At 41.5% G+C, this 26,055-nt stretch overlaps 1 protein-coding gene across 1 annotated transcript in view; it reads left to right on the top strand.

Moving 5' to 3' along the window:
• kif26ab (kinesin family member 26Ab) overlaps nt 1-26,055 on the top strand; it is an 83,062-nt gene that overhangs the window by 55,032 nt on the left and 1,975 nt on the right. The window contains 12 exon segments of the mRNA XM_044143267.1: nt 10,635-10,818; nt 14,038-14,250; nt 15,583-15,676; nt 18,532-18,794; nt 19,539-19,722; nt 20,366-20,525; nt 20,791-20,953; nt 21,868-23,490; nt 23,493-23,547; nt 24,219-24,412; nt 25,575-25,598; nt 25,860-26,010. Of these exon segments, the coding sequence (XP_043999202.1) occupies nt 10,635-10,818; nt 14,038-14,250; nt 15,583-15,676; nt 18,532-18,794; nt 19,539-19,722; nt 20,366-20,525; nt 20,791-20,953; nt 21,868-23,490; nt 23,493-23,547; nt 24,219-24,412; nt 25,575-25,598; nt 25,860-26,010 (3,308 nt within the window).

Here is a 26,055-nt window from a genome sequence, read left to right on the forward strand (position 1 = left end):
GACTTGGTTTTACACCCTGCTGCTTCCTTTCATGCTGCCTTATTCTGTTTTCTCTGCATCCTTCTCTTAATGTCCGTTCCCCCTAATTCATTTTTTAATCCCAGCTGTACCTTTGCACTGCCTACTTCAACGTTTATCAGTGACAGCCCCTTCCTTCCCATTTGTTTCTAATGATCCCCTGCTATTCAAGCTATTCTCCAGAGGATGCCCTAATGTCCCGTTTTCCACCTCAGTCCACAGTCCCCTTTGAAAATCAGACTGTGACAGAACAGGTTTACAACCCGCTGGCAAAAATAGGAATTTTATTTGCGGGGTTTTGCTGTTTTATTCTGATAGCAGCACTCCTTGACGACGCAAAGTGATTCAGAAATGACAAGTCAGTTGCAGAAGGCAATGCCAGTCTTTGTTGGGAATCTTTTCTTATGTGACAACACATTGTATTCACAGATGTTACATGAATGCATTTGGCCTTACCTAATTGGCTAGAGACTGGTGAAGCAAAGATGTGTGAGCAGCCTTGGGCTGTCAGCAGTCGGCACACAAATAATGTACCATTTGATTCTCCGTGCGCAAGGTCAGACACTGTGCAGGGACAAAAGGCTTGCTGAACACCTTGTTGAAACAAAGAGCCTTTCCAGAAGGCTTGGTCCAACATGCTTGGAACACACCAGGCCGGATATTGCTCAGCAAAATGGACATCCCATTTATTGATGTGTAGTTCTGTTGGGATGCGTTTATCTATTTCTAAGGATTTATAGAAAGACCATTAATCTTAGCCTGTAGCTGTCTGTGTATTTCCTGTAAAGGGCTCCTGACATACAGGAGAAGAGCCTTCAGACTGCCGTTACAACTGCCAAACAGCAGAAAACGAGCTTCCAGTCATTTGAAAGCTACAGATCTTTTGGACTGATAAGACTCAGCAGACAGCCAGAGAAGCTTGCTAGAAAAAAAAAAGAGGAAACAGATTTTATTTTCAAAATGTCTGAAAAGATCTCTGATTTGGCCAAAGCTAATCTCTATCTGAATGATAAGAAAACCCCAGTTAACGGAGGGAAAATCTGTTCCAGCATCTCCCGGTAGTAGCCGTTGTGGTTTTTTTTTTTTCTGTTTTTAAGAAGGGATTGCACATTTTTTTCTTCAATTATCTTTTTTTTTGCCACATTGGAAGATTAATCTGGGTTTTCACAAGGCTGAAGCACCAGGCAGTAGTTTCGAGCCTTTTAGGACAGGGAAGAGGACGTGAGAAAAAAACTAAATGAATGTTTACACCAAGAGCCCCTTGATTGCAGGGAGATTTTAGAAAAGAAATGGGCTCATTACCTGACTAAACGTCTGAGCCACACAAGAGGACAAGATTAGCTTTGTCATGCACTAGACAGCCTGTCCCTTTGGTATCCCCCATTTTATAGCTAATGTGTAACATAGATGTGCATATTTAATTAGTTCTTTAATGAATAAAGACCTAAGGTGCCCTCAGAGACAGGTACCAAAAGAAGAGCTTTTAGTGCCACTATAATTCAAATGCAGTTCCAGTCAGACTTCTTCATGACTGTTATTTTAATGTCTTTTAATTTCTAATGATGCGCTCACACTATTCCCGTTTTGGGATATGATACAACAAAGATAACTAATCTTAAAAATAATCATTTGACAAGCAGGGTTCAAATGTATACATTCAGACTCAAACATTTATAGATATTTGGTGAAATATTGCATATTTGTGGCAATCAACAAGCTTCTGGCATCACATTTATAGGTTTCTAGGAAATGATCTTGTTTTTAAGCATAAATCCTGCAGTTTCAACAAGGTGGAAGTCAGTGGGACTCCAAAGGTTTAATGTTAGCCTTCTTTATGCATAAGATAACCAATTGTGATGCTTGTGTAGGATGAGTGGAAACCTAATCTGACCAAACAATCAACCTCTGATTGTAAATTCATTTGGATATTTAAGAAAAATCTATGAACCATAAAAAATCAAGTTTATTATAAGATGGAAGATGCAGGAACCCTATCGACAGTGATGAGAGTTCAAAATTAAAATAATATGAATTGAGAGGCTCCCTGTTCCAAAATTGTACCCTGTTACATTGTTCCAGCTTTCAAAATTTAGCTTTTAACCACTTCTCCTTCACTCACTCCTCACTGGCTCTTTCTGTTTGCCTCATGTTTATTAAGCTCTGTTTAATCCTTGGCTCCTTGTTTATTCCTCCATGTTTTTTGTAAGTTGTTTTGAGTTCTTTATTAAATCTTATTTCCTAATGTTCCTCTGATTTTTGACTTACATTTTGGTCAAACTTCTCACACACAAATCATTAGACTATTTTTAGATGTAGTTATTTATGTGTATAAATTTTTCCTTATTTCACAATAAGTTTATGTTCTATAATCAGACAAGAATAGAACAAATTCATTTATTACACTGATGTAAATTTTAAAGTAAGAAAGCTAGTTTCCAGCATCATGTTTATATACAAATTGCCATCAAACTAGCAGAGTTTTCTTTCGAAGTAAAAAGCAACTACTATAGGTGAAAAACTGTGTATCTCAAGTAGAGCAATTGGCATCCTGGACTTACAAGTAAATCCTCTCTAGATGGGCTATTTATTCTGCCAGGAGTAGCGGTTAAGTGTATGACATCATCTCCTCTTCTCTGAATTTGTGTGCTCACAGGCTGATGTCATGGCCGCTTAATTACCCCTAAGGCTCTGTGATAGCTGGATCAGGCTGTAGTGGTGGGGGTGGTGGGGCGATGGGGATCACAGCCAACGAGGGCAATGCAGAGATCCAGATTTGCCTTAATCCTCCCCAAATTTGGTCATGCATAAACCCATGCAGTGGTGCCTATCTGAACATTAGTGTGGTGTGCTCACTTTATCTGAAGTCTGTGTTTCTCTCACAGTTTGGTGATCTATGCTGTTCACCCACACCTCTGGTGCAGAGAGCTGTTTGATCGCATCGAGGACAGCCCATCAACAAGACAGTCAATTTTAGCTCTAGGGAGGATTGGTAATGATTATCTTTCCATGCAACAACATAGCGCCCCACCTGATAAAGCAACACAAGTCCAGCTCAATCAGTCGTGACCAACTGCTGATATGGCATTTTGGGTTTGGCATTGAGCAACGCTTTCAAGATGCACCACTTTTTGAACAAAAGACATCTCACAAATGCCAGCACTACTGAGTCCAGGATAAATGTTCAGTGTTTCTGAGAGTGAATGTGCCTGGCTCTTTGTGCTGTGGTCATTATCATTCATGTATCTCCATTCACGAACAGCAATGCAGGGCTGCTAATCAGCAACAGTGGGAGACTTGCAGACTGTGGAGCGGGAGGGGCAGTTGAGGATGAATCAGTATGATATCATATCCAGTGATCTGATCCCCGCATGAATAGCCACAGCAGCTTTATCTTGTGCATGGAGGGAGAATAAAAGCTGGGAATCACAGAAACAAAATGTCAAGAATAGGAAATGCCTCCAACATGTTAATTAGCTGCAGAACGAACCTACCCAAGAAACTGTATAGATGATCAGGGAACAGAGATAAATTTGCACAATGTAGCTGATGGGAGTGCCAGCAAATTATTCTGTGGGGTAAGGGAATTTCTCCAGCCAGTTTGACAAAGCTTGAAGAAAAAGGCTGGGGTGATTATTGACAACAAGCCAACGTGAAGCTTTGAAAGCTGGAGGCAAACACAGCCCCTCTATGCTTTTTTCTCTGCAGTCATTGACCTCCTGCTCCTTGTCCTCTCGCTCTATAGGTGAGGACAAAATCTGTTTTTTTCTTCCTCAGGGACAAAAAAGCCACCAGTAGACCTATTCTTTTAAAAAGGTGCTTAATTTTACATCTGTCTTGCTCTGGCTCATTTATATATATTGCAGTCATTATCTGTCCCTGAGGTCTGTTCATAAAGGAGACAGTGATTGAGCTGAAAGGCGATCAGGACAGTTCGGACTGTGACTGTTCCTTCTTTTAATGTCCTCGTGATGTATAACATGTGAGAGGACACTAAGGGGAATGGCAGTGGGAATGGGACTAATGAGGCAACTCTGTCAGAGTGACCAATGCCAACGTAGGCTGAGCAGTTAATCAAATCTCCAAACAACCATTAAAACAAAGTAACTGACAAAACAACGTTGTTAATTAAATTTGATGGCCACATTTGCCTGACTTCTGACTGAGGAGTGCCTTGTGAAACTAACAAGGTTGTATCGCATTAATGTACATCTGCTTTGCATTTCAATGGTGTAGGAAGATACACTGCCTCAGGGAAAATGTACTTCAGACAGCCCTTCCTAAACATTCCACAGCTGAGCTAAGCTGCCAAAAATGTTCCTGTATGCTACATGATTCAGCATTTGCCCAACTGCTACTTAAATATTGTAGGAATGAACAAGCAACACATCGGACTAGAGATGGAAATTATCCACATGGCTATAATCATGTAGTTATATGTAAGTGTTCAGAGTGTCCCATTTTAAAAAACAAACTTCAACTTGAAAAACAGAATAACCTCAACTTAGGCAACACTGTGTGTGTGTGGGTGTGTGTGTGTGTGTGTGCTCTATTTATTCACCTTAGGATTTCTAAAGCTGAAGGTGAAACTATTCAAAGTCGGTCACAATAATTATCTCAACATTTGGGAACACCCATTAAACATTGACATTTAATTACCTGAGCATCAATTATGGGAAAGAAAAAATGAGATGGTTACATCATGGCAAAACCTCAATCCACCTGAACACTGAATGCCACACCCTTGACCCCATTATGCTCACTGTACTCAAACCGGGAACACATGCAAATCAATGTGCTTTAGAACTACAGGCACAGATGGCATACAGGGAAGCAGTGTGACAATGCCTTATTTTTGGATGTGACCTAACAAATATGGTTTTCCTCAAACACACTTGACAAACTCATCAGTTTGTGTGATGTTTGGAAGGGACATGATAAATTATGGTAGATCTCCATCTATTTTAAATTAGTTGTTGTTTACCCTATTAACACCACAATATAGCAGTTAGTAAAAATTATTTATGTACATAAAATAAATTTTTAAGCTTAAAAGTTTCAAACGTTGAATGATTTTAAAAGTATTGTCATTGATTGTGTTGGAACAGTTTAATGTGTTTTTATTTGCACACTTTACATAAGCAGTGATTTGTTGAGCTACTGCTCATCTTCCTCAGTCATCCTTTAGTTTTTATTATATTCCTCAGTTTGAATTTTAGTAATTTATCTTAACCACATATGGATGCTAAGGTGCATTGATTTGCCATATGATTGCGGTTTGTGTTAACAAATAACAGGAGCTGAAGTGACTATATTACTCCTGTGATAAGAAAAAAAATGGCAAAACATGGTATTCAGAAAAAAATATGAATAAAAATAGGGAAAAATGTTCATGATGTGCAGTACTTTTTTTTGTAAACTCAGTGAGTAACCATGACAATTATAATTTATTTCCATAATTGAGCAGCTCTAATATCAACACCAGCATTTTCTTTGAAGACTGTACCAGACTTTTCACTTCTCAAACAATAACACCTCAGCTGATGTAATTTGGACTTGCTTCAGAACAGCAGAGGTAAGCATGTTGTTGCAGAGACGACTGTAAAGGTTACGAGATATATCAAACAGCTTCATTATTTATCAGGGATCCTCAGATTTATATGGAGTTCTGGTTTTATTTTTCTCTTTTTATTCTTTTAAAGTTTAATCCAGCTGAGTTCATATGTGGGGCAGTGTGTCAGAAGGAGAGTCAGAGAGAGCTTTGTGCTGAATGTACTTTCATCTGGCTAGTCTCACACCCACTCTGTTTGCCGATGTGTTGTAGTGGGCTCTCTGCAGCCAACGCGGCAGCCTTTCAAACAACTCTGGCTGTATTCGGGAGGAGAAGGGGGGCTGAGAGGGCTTGCTGGTAAATTGGCAGCCCAGGGAATACAGGGTACTCTCACCCCGGCACTCACCTACTCACATGCTTTCATTCCCCTTTTTACCCTTGACCATTGACTGTCTGAACTCCCTCTTACTGGCCAACATAAATCCGCTTTCTTAGTGTGTCAACTGCTCATTGTCTCTTGTCTTCTTCTGTTTCCTCTGCTCTGGTATTTTTACCTTCTCAGAGCTTGTCAATTGAGTCCCAGCATCACTCATTCGAGCAGTCCATATATCTTGGCTTATCTGCGTGTCTCTACTTTTGATTAATCAGACCCTCACTCTTCTGGCTAATTACATCCTTCAACAATGACAGCGAATCACAAAAGTGCTGGAAAAAAAAAGAAGCACGTGTGCACACTGGGGTTCATGCATGCATGCACTGTAGGCATACTAACCAAATCTGTTTGAAGTGTGGGACCCTAAAAGAAGAGAGGGCTCCTGTATGCATTAAGTATTCATGTGACGTGTTTTGAGGTACATACATGTGTGTGTATGTGTGCGGGTATAGGGAGAAAAAGAGTGCTGGCAAATTGCGCCGCAAGCACCCAGCAATCGAGCGCTGACACCTCGTCTGGCAGTCGGAGGGAGAAGGGGCTGGGCTGAGGGAAAAAGGGGAGAGGGAGAGGAAGGAGGAGGGATTGCATGTGTGTATGTGAGATAGAGAGAGAGAGAGGGAAAGAAGGACACGGCAGGACAACTGCCAGAATTTCTCCGATAGCAGGAGAAGGACCAAGAGGTGGAACAAGAGCAGGAATTCTCCTTCTTCTCTCAAAGCCGAGCCAGGAGTAGAGAATCCCTTCCAATCCTTCTGGCTGTGGGGAAGACCGTCGGGATGTACAGCCGCACTCAGCAGACAGAGCGTGTAGGATTAACTCCATGACAGGAAACAGTGCAGCTTGTGGCACGAGAGAAGACTTGGATGAAGAAACGGAGAGGGGAACTGAACTGCTTCAAGCTGTTTTTTTAAGACCGTGAAGTGGTGCAGAACTTTTTCACGTGGAAGAGAGTTGGAGATGTTTTTTTAAACGGGTGCTCCACCTCTTGCTTCCTCTTTGGAAACTCTCTGGATTTTATGCACCTCTCTCACCATTGCACCTATCCTACTTTTTCTTGCAGAGCGGTCACCCCTCCTGCCCACCTCATCTCTGCCCCACCTGCCGCTTGTTCCATTTAGTTACTATGACGCCCACGCCTCACCCTGATCGTCCTCCCTCCACCCCTCTGGCGTCTTACAAACCTCTGTGAAATCAAGCGGAACCTCAATGATTGCGATCGGAGTAGGAAGGAGCCCCGTGCCCTGACTAGTGAGCAACCCCCTCCTCCTCGCCGTGTTCTTGGCGACTGCGCTAGCGTAGCAAATGTGTAAATAATGGAGAACAGTGACAGCACAGACACGGACCTCAAAGTTGATCTGAATCAGTTGTCTGTTTTTTGACTATGAGCATAAACTAGATGATGGATTGGAAAGAGCTGTAAGTACATGACTGCCGCACATTCTTATTGGTGCATGTTAAACAAATGTAAATAAATATACTTTGAAAGAAAATTGAGAGATCCCAGGTACTGGTTTACTCAGTGTGACATTCTGCTTTGAGAAGTTGGAGCAAGTTGTGTGTGAAAACAGCTTTACTTGCATGGAGATTGAGAGTGAACAGGTGGATAAGCTGTTGTGGGCTGATGAAATTTGAGCCACTTCTCGCCACCTTTTCCCTGTTCATAGTTGGGTGAGGCGAAGAGAGGCAAAGATAGGAAGAAGGGAGAGGCAGAGAGGGAAAGAGGCAGTTAATCTCAAAATGTGAATGTGAATCTGTCTCTCCTTTCATTCATGAGCACACCTGCGCACTGACTGTCATTGTGCAGCATCAATTAAACTTCAAGGTTACCATCTCAGCTTTGGGATGTAACCAGCCCACTGTGGTCAGGACAGTTACAAATCATTTTGGTGCCCTTTTTTCTGTGCAGTGTCTTAGGCTCACATCTGATTTATTCTGCTGCTGGAAGAGAAACCACAGAATGGGGCGAGAGAGACAGACGGATGGGTTTCAGAAACCTCCCACATGTATACCCATGCATGCTGCAGCATGCAGCCACGTGGACTCCGGCGTAGTATTGCCTTCCCTTTTTTTCTGGCTCACACTCGTCTCTTCCATCCAGTCTTTATTCATTTTTTTCAGTCACATGATCCGTCTCGCACGCTATCGCACATAGGCAGCTCCCCAGGGAGACGCTTCTCCTGCAGCCTTCTTGGATGCAATAATTATTCCATCAGCCAGCAGCGTGTTCCATGATTGTGCTCTTCGGCTGTCGCTGTAGGGGGTGTTACAGTGAAGAGGGGAATAGTAGAGATTGGGGGGTTAGATAGGAATGGGAACATGGCGAGGTTTTTTGCAGCAGACCACCCAGTTCTGTCCAGAGGAGCCCGGAAGAGGAGTAATGAGCTGAAACTGGACGCTGAGGAACTCCTGCTGACTTGGAGACGTGTAGCTTTATTTCATTTTGATCACTGCCTTTCCCTTTTTTAAGAGTACCGCCTCTAAAATCTAGGAGTGCACCAGTCAGGCGTTTCTTGGCCTAGATCAATGTCTGGCTGTCTTTCTGGTCAGACCTGCTGTAATTCATAAAAGAAAAATAAATCCTTAAGGTTCTTTGAATAAAAGAGTTTTGAATCCAACAGAAAATGAAAGAATTGCAAGATTCTGAAATAATGTAAAATTAATTTTTGAGTTTGTAATGGTATCTGTATTTAAAAAGATGCTATTATCTAGATTTTCAAGTTCAATTATATTAGCTTGCTAATTAGTCTAGTTTAGGATGAAAGTGAAGCCTGGTGCTCATTTCCTCTTCAAACCATGATTGTCTGATTCTTGTGATGAGAAATGTTTCAGAACAGAAACATTTCTGTGCTGAAACAAAACAGAAATGCTCTGTTTCAGAACATCTTGTAAGTGAAATCATTCACTTACAATAAAGACTTTAAGTGAGGTAAAAGTGGAATATTCCTCTTTCTGATGGACAGTGTGCAGCAATAGGTTAGGGAGGGGAAAGGCTACACCACACTGTCCTCCATAAAATAGCTTATGTTATGTTATGTTATTATGTTATTAAATGTTGTCTATTAGGCTAACGACTTAGGTATTATGCTATTAGGTTAGCGATTTGCTGTTTCATCTCAGATAAATCCGCGTAGGAGTAAGGACAGTGTGACAGAATCAATCGTGGTTTTGAAAATGTAACTTTATACCTGAACATTATTTACTAGCTCAAGCTAGTTTATCTGTTTTTTTAAATCCCATATGCTAAATTGAGCTACTTGTTCCTTCATGTTAAACAATCACTTCTTTGTCCTCCCAAACATTCTCTGAAATCTGACTGCTTAAGACCACTTGAGTTCATTGGATCTTCCTGGGAGGCGTACTTTATATGCCAACATTGAATTGTTGGCAGATGAGCTTTAGCTGATACAGCGATTTTGTAAAGCTCCAGCCTCTTGTTACCAATTTTACTTGGTTCTGATGTCAATTTAAGGATTTTACAATGAAATTAGTTTCTCTATTTTCGTAAAAACAAATCAAAGTTAGATAGTTTTCTCTCTCTTTTTGTCAATAAAAATCTACAAATACAGTTAAATGTGGTAAAACAAAAATACTGTATCACATATTTACCTCCAAAAAGGACTATTTTTGTAAGTATTGTAGAAACTTTCAGAGCAGTTTCTATTGCAATCAATCAGAAATAGCCTTTTAGGACTGGAGAAGACATTACACCACGTGTGTGAAAGAGCTCTGTGGTTAAAATGTACCTATTACTTTAACTTTGCTGTAATACCTTGAGCTGTTCTTGTCTACCGATGTTCAGCTCTCTATTGTGATAGCCTGAATGAACAATGGATCTAACGCTGCAAAAAAAAAAAGAAAAAAAAAAAAGAAATACAGAGGCTCCTTTTGTTCCATGTCTGACTTCATCTCTAAACTTTAAACTCACACTGAAATTGGAAATCTTTTTGTATTTGCACTGAAGAACAGAGGAGAATTTTCAGCTGAATGTACCAAACCTATTTCCAGGTAAATCTCTAATGCATCTGTATTTCATGTAAAGACCAGCCTCAGCCACATAATTCCTAAGGAAAACTCATTCTTCTGCTGCGACTTGAATGATGAATGAACATTTTCTGTCACAAGTGCTTAGCCATCCTACAGTTACTAAGGCGACATGCATTTCCCATCTGGTTGTCCTTCAGTAGTGCTCACCTGGCATGTCCATGGCAGCCCAGTTGTGTCTGATCAAGATAAGTGATTAGATTTACTTTGTATTCCAGCTATGGCAGCCTACATTTAGTCCCCAGTGGACTGAGAAAGTTGGCTGGTGATGGTTTATATTATAGTGGTGTAGTTTAAACAATGTTTTTCAGCTGACACTGATTACTAATTTCATGTGGTGAAAGAATATAAACTGGGAGATTGGAAAATAAGTGTGTTTTAATTATGAAAGGAAGGGAATGGTTTCTTAGAAGAGCAACTTTAGTGCTTTTGTGTATGTTGGCAAACTAAAAGGGAAAGTGTTCACCTTTATGGAGGTGGCATAGTGTGAGTGCTTAACATGACACCTCACAGAAACAAAGATTTCCTTAAGCATAACCTTTCTGGCATGCTAGATCTAACCATACCTTCATTTCCTATTTTTCTCTCTTTTAGGGCAGCTCAGAAGCTTAACCTCTCCTCCAAACGGAAGAAACACCAACCCTCCCTGCTCCACCCACAGGAGCCCTCCATCTACCCAACTAATTTCAGTGGCATCCTGCAGGTCTCACCACCCCCGACTCCACCATGTGTCCTCCGAGCTGTGTCCAAAGTGAAAGAGAACCCAGGGATGGGAAAGGTGAGAGCACGCACATAGAAACACATTTTTCTACTTAAAATGCACACTGATGTATCCTTGTCCTCATCAACATCACACACACATACACAGATACACAGAGAGACCCCTGTTTGAAGGGGTGAAATGCAGAGTGGAGACAGACTGGTCTACAGGCAGCATGCCGTCTGGTCCAGTTCATGCAGATTCAGTCAGATAAGCCTGCTGGAATGCCATGAATTCACTCAGTTTGTGGGACCAGCATTCCTGTATCAACACCGAGAGCCAGTAAAAGCTGTAATTCACATATCTGTGGTCACCACAACAGCAGGATTCCTGAATCCATTCTACATGTGGTACAGGGTGATGAAAGTCGGCCTGGCAGCTATAGGACAGTCATTAAACAAAGCTGTGCAAACAAGTCGCTCTTCCTTTGAGGTTTATTGGGTATTGTTTGTCTGAGCCGACGTCCTGTATTTATAAAGCAGAAGTCCCCCGAAACAAGATTAGATCCCACCTGGATAGGAAACCCTCGCTTCTGCTGCCAGGTATCCAGACGGTTGAAATTTTGCCTCATGTTGTAAATCACCATTCAACATGCAGACATCATAAAAAAAACTGTTGTTAACAATCCTCTTCAAGTCCTAACAAGACAGGCGGTTTACATCTGCTCTGCTAACAGGACAGTTGACTTTTTATGGGATTTTTTGATCTAGCCTATCAGAGTCACAGCTTTATCTTATTAGCGAGCAAATACACCAATACATTGTCTAGTTTCTTTGTTGCCATCCAGAAAGATTCTTGAAAGAACAGTTTCACTTGCCCTCTCCAGCTTGACTTTGCCTGCATCTGGTTTATATCAGCAGCGCTGTGACACTTGAGCGAATGGCTGGTTTCCATCAGTCATATATAGGTCACTTCCACTTCTCTGCTTCTTACCTGCAGACATTTATATATGGAGTCGTGCCAAGCAACACAAATGGATTTCAGAAAGGGATCAAGGTGCAGGGAAACCAAAACCATTAGCAGTGTGTTAAAATACTGTGGCCTTTAATATCTTTAATATTACTGCCAACATAAGTAAAGCTGAGACATTAGCTTTTGTTTTTCTAATGACCTCAGCAGTCATACAGAGAAACTCAGTTTAAAAGTCAAAGCAAATGTAATTTAGTCTTTATTTGAATGTTTCTGTAACAAAACAATAAGATTCAAATAACAAAAAATGTTTGATCTTGGCAAAGAAAATTAAGACGAATGTGCCTTCCAAAAGATACTTGTTGAACATTTGTACAAGTTAACTGGTGACAATGCATAATTTTCAACATCTCAACAAAAACAAAATCCAAGACACTTGAAATATTCAGTTGTGAAAAATCACTTCACATTACTTCATGTTGCTACTCTATAAAATGCAATGAGGTTTGTGGTTGTAGTGTAACAACAACAAATGTTTGCAACATCGAATACTTCAGTAAGTATTCAATGTTGTCTGCAGAGTTTGAATACTTCAATAAAGTGCTGTAAACTCACTCCAGTAACAACACCTTACAGTTCTGTATCCAACATTTGAAAGGACATTTACATAGAAGTCCTGTGGAGTCCCTAGGCTGAACAAAGTTATTTTAAAGGTTTTGCTTTGATACCAAAAAGAAAACACATGTACTTTAAATGACTGATTTGGACTGATTTGCATCTTGAATGAACAGTTGTGTACAGACTATTTAGATAATGTAACACTAAAGGCTCTAAGAGATGAATGGACTGTTAAACACATCCCCAGAGCTATTTCCGTCACCTGTCAGTCACAGATATGTTTCCACTTTGCCTTTGGAGAAATGCAAGTGAGAAATATCTGACCGTCAGATTGTAAAGCAATATGGAGCTGTCTGGATTTCTGAAGCAGAGGTTTTGTAAATCGTAGTGTTTTATATCCAGACATGTTCAAATATAGCCACACAAACCACACACAATGTTTCTCTGCAGCAGGAAATTGTAAAATTCATCTGCTCTTGTCTGGAGGAGGTTGAACTGCACACCACCAGGAGATTGGCTCCACTCCTGTGACATGAGTTGTCTCGTCAAAGCCGTGCTCAGTCAACGCTTTAATGCATGGGCTGTCATCGTTTTCAGTTTTCCATGCTGGCACGATGAACCGTATGCTGACCTGTGGAATTTGTTTAAACCGTAAAGCCCACTTGATGAATGTGAAGCCACAAAATGCAGCTGGGTGGCTTTCAGGCTTTTTAGCAGTGAACTGTTTTTTTCTGTGCAACTGAGGGCAAGGACAACAGAAGGAGGAGAGTGAGTAGGTGGAATAATGGAGGAGGTGTTGGAGGGTGGGGGGCAGATGCTGGTATTCTCCCATGCTGTTGAGTTGCCTGCAGTCTAGAAAAACAACCTGGATTCGGATAATCCTACAGCAGGGCGTTTCACACACATCAATTTCCAGCATTTTCAGCTGTGACTTTCAATACTCACCTTGGTGCCTTTTACTAACACCATTAAGCAATGTGTTGACCCGTTGAGTTTCCCAGTCAATGCAAGACTGAAAGTCTCCATGGTAACCTGAGATATAGTTCAGCTCTGAAATGGTCTACGTGGCGTCGAAGGACTCCTGATGCAAAATACACTAATACTGCTGCGACTGTAGCTTTCCATCGACAATAATATCTTAAGTCAACAGAAATGCATTTTTTGTCTTAAACTTTAAATTACGATTACAGCTGAAGAGAAAAATCTGGTATTTGTGTCTGTGTGTACTGCCAGTGGCTGACAAAACTGAGAGCCTATCTTTTTAAAATTTTTATTCTTTCTATTTTTTTATTTGTCAATAAAATTAACATTATGTATATGACTATTTTTTTATGCAGGCATACACTATTCATACATTTTTTAAAGGGTGGCAACTTGTTTTTATTGTTTGTAACATGCAAAAAAGGAAAAAGTGTATTGTCTAAAAGAAAACAAAGAATGTTTGTCTGAATACCCAGTTTATTAAAAAAATGGAACTGGTGAATTAATAAAAAAATAGTCGCATCCCACAATGCATTCAGAATGTTCAGTATGCTTTTTCCTCTTTTTTAGATGAGTAAAGGTTCTTAGACTAAGTTTTTTCTTCACCTTCACATTGAACAAGAAATAAATCTCTGCTTACTCCATTTCCGTTTTTCTGTTTCATACATTTTGCATTTTCCCACTTTCTAATCCAGCTTTTTCCCTCCTGGTTTTTGCTTATCCTTCTAGGTGAAAGTGATGATGCGAATCTGTCCGTCTCTGGAAGCTGCGGACTCCTCAGAGTCTCAGTCTTTCTTAAAAGTTGACAGCAGGAAAAAGCAGCTGACCCTCTATGACCCTGCATCCAGCCCACACTCCAGCTCAGGGCACAGGAGATCCGCCACTGTGGCCGTCCCAAAGATATTTGCCTTCGATGCTGTTTTTACCCACGATGCCTCACAAGTAAGAGCCTCTATGTATGTACACGTGGGTGTTTTTTTTTTAAGGTGTTGGGTGGCAATTTAGCCTCTCAAGGACGAAGGGACAATCTTTATGTTTGCAGGGTGTGACTAGGGGCTTAGAGAAAATTGCCTGTCTTGGGTCAGGGGCCATTCTTACCAGTGTGAGCCCAACAGCTGGGGCTTTTAAGCTGTCTGAGGAATGATTTGAATCCACTCCATTTATATCCAAACTCTATATGTAACCACACAACTCCCGCTGAGACACAAAAAAAGGTCAGCATTATATTTACTGTGTTGCAGAAGAGGATTAGACAAGCTTTCTACTTGGCACAGATTTGCAATTTAACATTAAGATTTATATCACCATTTATTCTTTTATTTGTTTTCCAAATGGCACAATAAACTCAAGTAAAGGAGGTTGTGATTACTGGTGTAGAGGAGCATATCCATAGCAGAGAGAGCCCCAGATCTTCCATCATACCACCTACATGGAACAATTATTTTTCTAAGTATGGTGCTGATAGCTGAAGTCAAAATGTTTCTGCTGTAGAGCTGAAGCCAAGTTGCTGGATTGTGCCTCTGGGATGACTCTGCTGGTGGCTAACAGCTACAGCAAGCTGTTCAGCTGTTACAGGTCTTGTTTGCTGTGTGATTTATGGTAAGGGCCCAATGCTCCCAGAGGGCCAATGCTGAAACAAAAATACACAGTGCAACCTCCACAAACACTCACCTTAGTAATAGAAATTCCTCAACTGGTATCTATCATCGTTTTTGCAACTTTTCCTTTTCAGTCCAGATCAGGCTTTAATCTGCTTGGTTAAAAAAAAATTTGAAAAAAAAATGAAGTGTGCCATGAGCAGCTTTGCGTCTTCTCCTGGTCTTGAGTTGATACTTTCCTTACATAAAATATTCCAGGTGTTTAAAATAGTGTTTCGAAGAGAGATCTTGCAGGTGATGAGAACTCCACCCTCGTCACCTGGTTGCTTCCATGGAGCTGACTCACGTTTTCTGCAAAGATAATATTACAGCAAAAATTATGTTTGTTTCTAAAGATTTGTTTTTAAAACTGGAAATAAATTTGTGCACTACAGTATTGCATCAAACAAGACAGATTAAAGTGAGACATCATCCATGTATGGTACTCACTTTGTGGCCACAAAGGCTTTTTTGTTAAGAAAAAGAAATTCTTAAAACAGGTTGATTGTGGTTCATTTATGTTTTATACTTCCGAAATCAACATGTTTCCTGGTATTTGCCCTGTTTTATTTTATTGTTTCAGATGTGTCATAGCTAGACTTCGACAGTGACAGGTATATGTTTCACTCTCTCACAGGCTGAGGTTTGCTCAGGGACAGTAGCTGAGGTCATCCAGTCTGTGGTGAACGGTGCAGACGGCTGCATCTTCTGCTTCGGCCAAGTCAAGCTCGGTAAGCTTCTCCACCGGCAACAGATTAGACAACAGCCTTTGTTAGTCTCGGGGAAAAAACTCTCATTGCTCTTTGTTAGCTACGCTTGATGTCCACAATTGGCTTAGCAGTGCACTGGGGTGAGTCAAGGAATAGGAGATTGGAGGGAAGAAAGAATTGGTTTGAGGTGAGGGGGGTTAAGGGCTAAAGTGCTGCATACAAGCTTCAGGGCTCAGTCTCTAATTAAAATCTTAGTAATTGGTCCAGCCAGTGCTCCTAGGATGAAGAGCGTGCTTCTCTCTTGGTGCTGTTAGCTATAATTCTCCACAGAATGACTGCTTCTGGAATAAGTCCTTGGATTAGCATTTGATTTTATTTTAACTTTATGTTACCTCTGATGCCCCGCACCAGTCATTTTCTTTTCCTTCACTAATTGTTAAACCTTGTAACCTTCACATAATTTTCAATGTGGTTTAAAACGCTCGCCAATTAAAGACAGCCGGGGTAATATTTGCAGCTTCAAATTACAGGCCTCAAAACACTACCTGTACCTCGTAAGACCTCCACAGCTTGTTAGGTCAGAATCCCAAACCCTGATGGGTTGTATTAGGTTTGAATTGGACAAACACATAGTAACACATAATTGCTAATTAGAAGGAAATTAACATGGGATTCAAGAATCTGCAAAGTGTGCATTTGGACTTTTTTTCTAATTATCCAAAATTTTATTCCAACCCAGGCAGTTGACTTTACATCTGAGATAAAATCTTGGGAGAAAACCTGTTAGGGGTTGAAAAACACTTGAATAACTGAGGTGGGGGATTACATTCCAGCAAGACAACAACCCTAAAAATACATCCAGAGCTACAATGGAATGGGTATAATTAAGTGCAAGAATGGTCCAGTCAAAGTCCAGTCCAAGATCTGTTTGAACATGTCTGGTGGCTAACAGCTACAGCAAGCTGTTCATATTACAGGTCTTATTTGCTGTGTGATTTATGGTAAAGAGGCCCAAGTGTCTGAGAATTAGTGTGTCTGAAACAAATACTGTGCAGTGTCGATTATCCTCTTTAGTGTCACCTGTTGTGTCTGTCCATGAGTGTGTACATTGTATCAACTGGTATCTGTATCATCGTGTTTGCAGCTTTTGTGGGTCATGAGGCCTCACCGTTCAGCGTCCTGAGGGGTGTGCTTCCAGATGATGTGTGATGAGGAGTTTAATGATGAATAGTAACAGAAAACAGTCCACAGACCTGGCAGCACTGTTGAGCGGAAGGCTAATGCTCACTTCAGGTAGCAACAGGAAAGTACGAGGACTCGACAATACAGGGCGTAACCAGGCGTACACAGACTGACACTGACGTGAGGACCCAAGACAGACACACAGGTGACACTAAATACACAAGAGGTAATCAGAGCAGAGACACACCTGGGAACTAATCACGGGAGACAGGACAACACAGAGACTCAGACACACAAGAAAACTAGAAATAAATACACAGAACACAACAGTATTAACGGGCGGCTCCCAGACGCCCAAAACGGAAACCCAACGAGGGTGGGCGGAGGGAGCTGGATGGGGGTCCAAAGTCCATAATCAACAAAAACAACCTAGTAAATAGGCGGAGACACGAGGTCTAGAGTCCAAAACAAAACCAACCAAACCCAACTGGAAGGCGGGAACCACGGAGGAGGTCAGGGGGAGGCTGTCGGCGCAGGAAGCGGGAACCACGGAGGCTGTCTGGCGCAGGAGGCGGGAACCACGGAGGCTGTCCGGCTGGCGCAGGAGGCGGGAACCACGGAGGCTGTCGGGCGCAGGAGGCGGGAACCACGGAGGCTGTCCTGCGGCCGTCGCGCAGGAGGCGGGAACCACGGAGGCGGTCGGCGGCGTCCGGCGCAGGAGGCGGGAACCAGGCGGCGGCGGCGTCGCGGCGACGAGTCTCTAGGGCCGCACGGCGGCGACGAGGAGCACAGGGAGTCTCTGCGCAGGCGGCGACGAGGAGCACAGGGAGTCTCTGGGGCCGCACGGGGGCGGCGACGAGGAGCACAGGGAGTCTCTGGGGCCGCACGGGGGCGGCGACGAGGAGCACAGGGAGTCTCTGGGGCCGCACGGGGGCGGCGACGAGGAGCACAGGGAGTCTCTGGGGCCGCACGGGGGCGGCGACGAGGCTGAGGGAGTCTCTGGGGCCGCAGAGGCGGCGGCGGGGGAGCACAGGAGTCTCTGGGGCCGCCTGCAGGCGTGACGAGGAGCACAGGGAGTCTCTGGGGCCGCACGGGGGCGGCGACGAGGAGGCTCGGGACTGGCACAGGGAGTCTCTGGGGGAGCACTAGGAGTCTCTGGGGGAGCACTAGGAGTCTCTGGGGGAGCACTAGGAGTCTCTGGGGGAGCACTAGGAGTCTCTGGGGGAGCACTAGGAGTCTCTGGGGGAGCACTAGGAGTCTCTGGGGGAGCACTAGGAGTCTCTGGGGGAGCACTAGGAGTCTCTGGGGGAGCACTAAATACACAAGAGGTAATCAGGGAACGAGACACACCTGGGAACTAATCACGGGGAGACAGGACAACACAGAGACTCAGACACACAAGAAAACTAGAAATAAATACACAGAACACAACAAGATTGGCTTATACTAACTGCAAAGGTGGTGCCATATTTCTTAGATTATTAAAATAAGATTTAATTTCACCTCTAGGCACTAATTTGTGTTGGTATTTTGCATAAAATCCCAATAAAAACTATTACATTTGCCATTGTAATGTGACAAGATGCAAAAACAAAATTCAAGGTTCAGAAATACAAGCCATTTTATATGTGAGAATAAATGTTTCTAGTTACATTTTCATTTTCATTTTTATCCTTTTCTCTTTAACTCAACAGGCAAAACATACACCATGATTGGCAAAGACAGCTCCACTCAGAGCTTGGGCATTGTGCCCTGTGCTATTTCCTGGCTCTTCAAGCTCATCAACGAGCGCAAGGAGAAGACGGGCACTCGCTTCTCAGTCCGTGTGTCTGCTGTGGAAATCTTTGGGAAAGATGAAGAGCTGAAGGACCTGTTGTCTGAGGTGTCAACAGGCAGTCTGCAGGAGGGCCAGTCCCCGGGAATCCATCTGAGAGAGGATCCCATCTGTGGCACTCAGGTGAGTATCGCTACAGCTCTTCACTCTTCCTTTGTTCACTGATCCTTTCATTCTCTCTGTGGGTCCCAGTATTATCCGAGTATTGATCTTTTTTTCTGTGATCCACCTCTCCTTTTTCCTCCAAAGAGATTTAAACTTTCTTGTTAGTGCATCTGTGTGAGTTTCTCTTTTATTCCACATCTCCCAGGACTTCCCAGTTATCTATCTCGATCATATTTCTTCTATCCATGTTTTATGTATAAGCCAAACTCATCTATGTTATTGATAGCTTTCTTCTCTCTCACGCGGACTCTCCTGTCAGCATCTATTATGGATGAATTAGAATCAGGCCTCTGTAGCACAATAGAAATAATATTGGGGGATGGTAAGAACTGGATGTTTGAAGGTGTTCACAGGTGTTGCTGACAGATGTTGTTTTTGGGGGCAACTGTGGACTTTGACTTCAAAGGAAATGCAGTCCTGTGAAGCTTGTCTTCCTCTCAGTAGCCTCGCATGGGCTTCTGTATGATCTCTTCTACCTTCATTCTTGTCCACCCCCTTTTTTATATTTGTGTCCTACCACTACCATCTCCTACGTAACTCTCCTAATCCTCCTCCTTCTGTGTGCATATCTGCTGTTTTAATTGCCCCGGAGACACACTCTAATGTATGCTGGGATCCAATTAACAGGCTTCTATCCTTTTACTGCGCCTCCATTTTTACACCTTCTTTTGCTCACATCACCACTGCTCTTTAACCTTTTAGCTCCAGAACCAGAGCGAGCTTCGAGCCCCAACTGCTGAGAAAGCCGCCTTCTTCCTGGACGCAGCCCTCGCCGCACGCAGCACCAGCAGGCCAGATGCAGATGAAGATGAAAGGCGCAACTCGCACATGCTGTTCACACTACATATTTACCAGTATCGCATGGAGAAAAGCGGCAAAGGAGGAAGTTAGTATTTCTGTAAAATCTTCAAGCCTCCATGCTGACATATCAGGCTTTCACTTTACACTAAAAATGTGAATTTTCCTGCACCGCAATAGATTAAAAGAGTGTATTTGTCTTTGATAATAATAGTTATTTGATGTGCTTGATTTAAGAATGAATGCCTTATTTAATATCTAAATATGGAATCATTTATTTAATTTATTCATTCATTAGAATAGATATTTAATCCTGATTGTGGTGGATTTATTATTATTTTTACATAACATAAACAACAAAGCCAGAGTTATACATTTTTTGGGAATCCAGCTGGTTGGATTAAGAGTGGTTTTGTTAAGTGTGATTTGATCAATATAGCGACAGCTACAATAATCTATCCATTTCCATTTGTTAGTTGGTAGGTTTAGCAGTTTCAGATGGTGTCAGCTTTGGATATTGTTTATACTTCTCCACAAACTTACTGATCTACCTGCTATATTCCTTTGTCTTCACAATGCTAGTTGTTCCATAACTGAATCACTTCAGTGGGAATCTTTCTCCTAAACAAACTGGACAGTTGACACAGTGCTGTGTTGCTCCTGTCACTGTAACTTCAAAAGGGGAATGTCTTTGTTTTGCTTACCTCGTTCCCCTTCTTCCATTGGCACAGTGTCAGGTGGACGGAGCAGACTGCACCTTATTGATTTGGGAAGCTGTGAGAAGGTCCTGAGTAAAAGCAGAGATGGAGGAGGAGGCATGTGTCTTTCCCTGAACGCACTGGGAAATGTCATAATGGCTTTGACAAATGGAGCAAAACATGTTCCTTATAGGTAAGAAAACCATAATTGATCATGGGTTTGTTTCAGTGTGTGGGTTGACAATTTATTTGCCTTTAGACAGTAATTTTTCCTCGTGTAACACAAGATTGTAATAGTACTTTAATTATTGAAATATTAACAGTTTGTCACCTGGGAGCTTTTTTCACTTCATGTATTAAGGACGCTTCCCCAGACAACACAACACATCAGTTACTTTTTTCATTGTTTAAAACATGACAGAGCCGCTTTCTAATAGCAACTTTAATTCATTCTCTAGGGACAGCAAACTGACAATGTTGCTGAGGGAGTCTCTTGGCAACATCAACTGCAGAACCACCATGATTGCCCATATTTCAGATTCCCCAGCCCACTACGCTGATTCACTCAACACAATCCAGCTGGCTTCTCGTATTCACCGTATGAGGAAGAAGAAATCAAAGGTATGCTGAAGATCTGTTCTATATATGTAAGACTACATTCCTTTTTACCTTTTTGTTGCTATGGTATTTGCCATTAAAGCAATTGATCTGACTTTTTTGTACTCATGAAAAAGTAGTTTGTCACCAATATAAGAACATGTCATGTTCAGTTTTGTTGTCTCCTTGAGGTATAAATTTATTTTTAATCAAGATAAAATCTGCATCAAAATGAGATTCTTACACATGCACCCATATAATACTCCATATCACAGATTAAGTTTTTCTCAGCTCCTCTGCATGTAATCAATAGCACTGGCTACGTAAATGTGATTAGGGAAAGTTAATGAGGCCCAATAGCAGCCTGTATTTATTTGGTTGTGGTCCCAGTGATCATTATGCTGTTCAGATACAGCAATTTGTTTTACTGACATTAATTTCCATGTGTCTATTGATGTGTACTTTTAACCTTTAGATAAATATTGACATGCAATGTAAAACATGTTGAAATATTAAAAACCCATCTGCAATCCATCATAACAGTTAAAAAGGTTTTGTAAAATAGAATGGTCATCACATTAATGTTTTAGACCAATAAAATGTCACTTGCTGTAATTATAGCACAAAATGTACACTGAGGGATGGCAACAGCCTTTATCGCTATAAGCAGTAATTACAGGATACTAATTCCTCTGTAAATTTGAAGTATGTACATCAGAGTGTTAAAAAAAATCTTAAACTCTGTACACAAACCATGCTCTACACCGAGTGACTTAAATGTAGGACTTAAAACTGACTCTGTGACACAGCTCATCTTATTAGTAAGAATCCAAGGTTAGCATTAGCTAACCTTGGATTAGCATTAGCTAAGTGCAACAGCTAGCAGCAGTTCTTTATAATAGCAATCTTATATGTTTTGATTTTGCTCTTCTTTGAAGTATGCATCCAGTTCATCTGGAGGGGAAAGTTCCTGTGAGGAAGGCAGAGTTCGACGGCCACCACACTTAAGACCGTTCCACCCTCGGACAGTAGCCCTGGATCCAGACCTGCCAGCTCTGCTCAGCGACCCAGAATACTCTTCAAGTAGTGAACAATCTTGTGATACCGTCATTTATGTCGGACCTGGGGGAACTGCAATTTCAGATAGAGAGCTTAGTGACAATGAAGGCCCACCTGCCTTTGTTCCCATAATCCCCTCGCTTAACAAGAAGAGATCTGCAAAAGAGGGCCCTCAGGATAGAGACCAGTTCTTTAAGTGCAACACATTTGCTGAGCTGCAGGAGAGATTGGAGTGTATAGATGGTAGTGAAGAGCCCACTGCCTTTGTTGGAGAAGGCAAGAGAAACCAGGCTAGCCCTAAAACGGAAAAATCTAAGGAAAACCAAGTCTGTAATTCACCAAAGACTGGAGTAAATCTTTACAACAACCAAGAGGGAATCTCAACTAAACAATCTATCCCTATTCAAATATCCTGCAGTGCCAATGTTATACCCAAACTTGATGCCAACAAGAGACAATGCATGCCTTCAGAAAGGGTTCCAGCAGAGACTTTCCAAAATGTATGCAGAACCAGTGCAGATGGTGAGAAGGTACTGATGTCTGAAAGCCAGGTCACCACAAACAGATCAACACCTCCCATAGCCATAAGCTCGGAGCCTGTAGTAAGGGAGAAAGTTTATCCCAACAAGAAAGCTTTGCCGAAGCCAGCTCCACCTCCTTCACAACAAATGGAAAATGCTGAAAAAGGAGAACGATCAGCCACCAGGATGCCACCGGTGGGAATGAGCCACCAAGCTGTTAAAAGAAGGGACCCTTGCACATCGCCTATGTTCAGAGCACCTGTAGAGGTGTGTCAAGTGCGCTCAACTTTAAGGGAAAGGTGTTTGGATCGAGATATCCTGAGAGCTACTGTCACCCTGCAGCAGCCAGTGGAGCTGAATGGGGAGGATGAGTTAGTGTTTACTGTTGTGGAAGAGCTCTCCATTGGCAGTATTGTAGATAAGGGTCGGCCATCAAGCATTATTAGCTTTAACAGTGACTGCTCACTTCAGGCCCTGGCCTCTGGTTCTAGGCCTGTCAGCATCATCAGCAGCATCAATGATGAATTTGATGCCTACACATCAACTATGGGAGGGTCTGAGGTCAACATTGCCATGGTGACACCCTCCCAGGAGAGCACAATGGAGTGTACAGACAGCAGGGGTTCGTCTATCAGTTCTTGGTTGAGTGAGGTCAGTGTCTGCACCTTGGAAAGTGAAGGGGCCCATTCAACAGATGTTTTCCTTCCACAGGCCCAACACATAGGGCCAGAGTCCACCTTTTACTTCGATTCCCTTGAAATGTTTCATTGTATGTCATCCACAAGAGATGCCAAGAGCTCCTTAAATGACAGTGGATTCAGTTTTTCTGAACAAGACAGTGACAGTGCCACATCAAGTAAACTGTCATTGACAAGATGCCCCCAATCCCCAGAATCAACCAAAGGGTCCCTTCAATTTACATCTAAATTATCCAAAGCTCACTCAGTGAGCTCCACTCCACTTCCACAGGGCTCCTTGATTGTATTTCATCTTCAGGCAGAGCAAGGAGCTCCAAGTATCCCAAGAAAAGAGCTAATGGTAAGAAAAATAACAGATGTAATGGACGCACAGAGAATAACAGAGAAAAGACATAAATTGTTGGTTTTAGTCCAAAAATGAAAGACTATTGGTTGAAGACCACAAAGCATGCGATACACTGCAATATTGTTATGGATGTCAAGTTTACTGCTAAATTAGCCTTTGGCCATCCTAAAAACATTGACAGAATGTAGTGATTAAAGTCAAAAATAGGACAGATAAAAACTGCAGCTCATTCCATATTTCTAATGCTGGAGTTCTGACCTACACTTCAAAAATGAATCATATTGTATTAGTCTTTAAACACTGCCCTGGTTCCCTCTTTTTAAAGTATAGCTTTTGAAACTTTTATATTGACTCCAAAAACTGGTATTAAGCATGGCAGCTGAACCTTTAGCTGGGATGTGTAGAAACTGTTCACTCTTTCAAACCACTGCAACATTACTGTTTACTACAGCCTTCCTGTAAATATGGTTTGATTAGTTCATTTTTGTCTTGGCTATTCATTTGTTTTCAATTCTTCTTCTTCTTCTTCAATGACGCTTAAATTTTATTCTTGTAATGCACTTTATTTACCTGTGAGACACTTTGAATAGCATTGTGTAAGCTTGCCTTGTCCTTAACCAAACATAGAAAATGCTTATTTAACTGCATGGTATGCGTATTTGAAGGCTTCCAGAGAAGGCGACTTATTCCTGCACCCCTACCAGACACATCGTCTTTGGGGAAAAAGGTGGCCCCAGCAGGCCAGTGGGTGGACTTGCCTCCTATGTCTGGACAGTTGAAGGAGCCCTTTGAGATCAAAGTATATGAGATTGATGATGTGGAACGGCTCCAAAGACGGCGTCAGGAGGAAACCACAGAGGTGAGTGCAGGGTCAATCCAGACTGTTTGCAGCACATGTTGCTAAACTTTCGTCATGTCTGGGTGAAGGGCTTGTGACTTCTGCTTGTTAAGCCTGTTTTGCAAGTGCAGCATTATTACCACACATTGTCAAGATATGCCACAAAGATTTACAGGACTTTGTGGAAATAACTGAATCTTTTCCACTTAATTTCCTTTTAACAAGAAGGACAAGAATAATATGCCCCAGACGTTTGACCTTCAGTTAGCTCAGTAGAAAATCCTGGCATTAAAATGTCTGTAACAAGACTTTGGGCTTGGTATTTTGGTAGCATTCCTCACGAATGTCAGAAGTCTAGTGCACTGATAAGGGTTTCCTGACTTGAATGTGAGAAGACCAGGGAGGTGTGTAAAAATGAAAGCAAAAGACGAACATTAATAATGTGACCATGTGGACATATGCAAATACATTCTCACTTTACTAAAACCACTGCCAAATGAATTCTCCTGTTAGGTTTATTTTAATCTTTTAATAATTTGTTGAAAATAATAAATATATTTCTTTTAAAAAAAGAAAAAAAGGAATACTCTGATTGAAAAACCAATTAAAAAAACCATTACACTGTCTTACACAAGAGTTCGCACACTCAACATTTTGTTATACTACAACTACAATCTTCAGGGTATTTTTCTGGGATCAGATTAAAATCTAAATTTAGAATCTTTTATTTTGGCATACTTCAATAAAATACAGAACTGACCTAAATATAGTAGAAAGACTGACCCTGCACTTCATCCATTCCTAAAGTGAAACAAGGTGGTGGTATCATCATGCTGTGGCAATGTGTTTCTTCTACAGTAATAGGAAAGAAATAGATTTGTAGGGAAGAAGAATTTAGCTAAATATCAGGGAATTCAGAATGACGTCATGCTAAGCTTTTTGTTGCTCTATTACATCAAACCCCATTAAAATATATGTTGTAGTTTGTTGAAGTTAATTAAATATTTTTTCTAGGGACTGTATATTTTAAATCTGTCTTGTTGCTTTATTCAGAAGTAGTGATGTGATTTTCTTTTACTGGCTTGCAAAATCTTACTCCAAGCTACTACTAAATCAATATTTATACACGGTTTGTACATGGCTTTCATTTACTGATCTAACTTTTTGTCTCAATTTCTTGCAGCAACCCTTCCAAGAAGTTGAAAAGGTACGCTTATTTTTCATAATGGTTGAGATTCAGTATTAAACAAATCTACATTGATACTTTATTTAAAATATAACACTTTCAATATGCAATTTGTCGTCTAGATAGACAAAAAAAAAAAGAAAATATGCAGGCTTGATTCAAAGTGCTTACTTTACTGATATACTCATCACAATGAGAAACTGGTTGTTTACTTTCTCTTAATGGATGCTACAGAATCCTTTGGTTACTACAATGAATAATCCCCTTTTTATTCTGTTTTAGGGTCTGGTGTATTTTAACAGCAAGTGGAGGTTGCTTGAGAGAAGGCAACAGCAGGTGAGGGAATTAAGAGCAAAGCATCAAGTGTTGTTGGAGGAGCTAGAGGACACAAAGATTCGACTAATGATGGATCCGAGCAAGTGGGTTGGAGAATGTAAGTCACTGTTACTTTTGGTGTACTGATATTTCTGTCCATAGC

The sequence above is a fragment of the Gambusia affinis genome, linkage group LG16, assembly GCF_019740435.1.
Source record: "Gambusia affinis linkage group LG16, SWU_Gaff_1.0, whole genome shotgun sequence".
NCBI classification, from domain to species: domain Eukaryota; kingdom Metazoa; phylum Chordata; class Actinopteri; order Cyprinodontiformes; family Poeciliidae; genus Gambusia; species Gambusia affinis.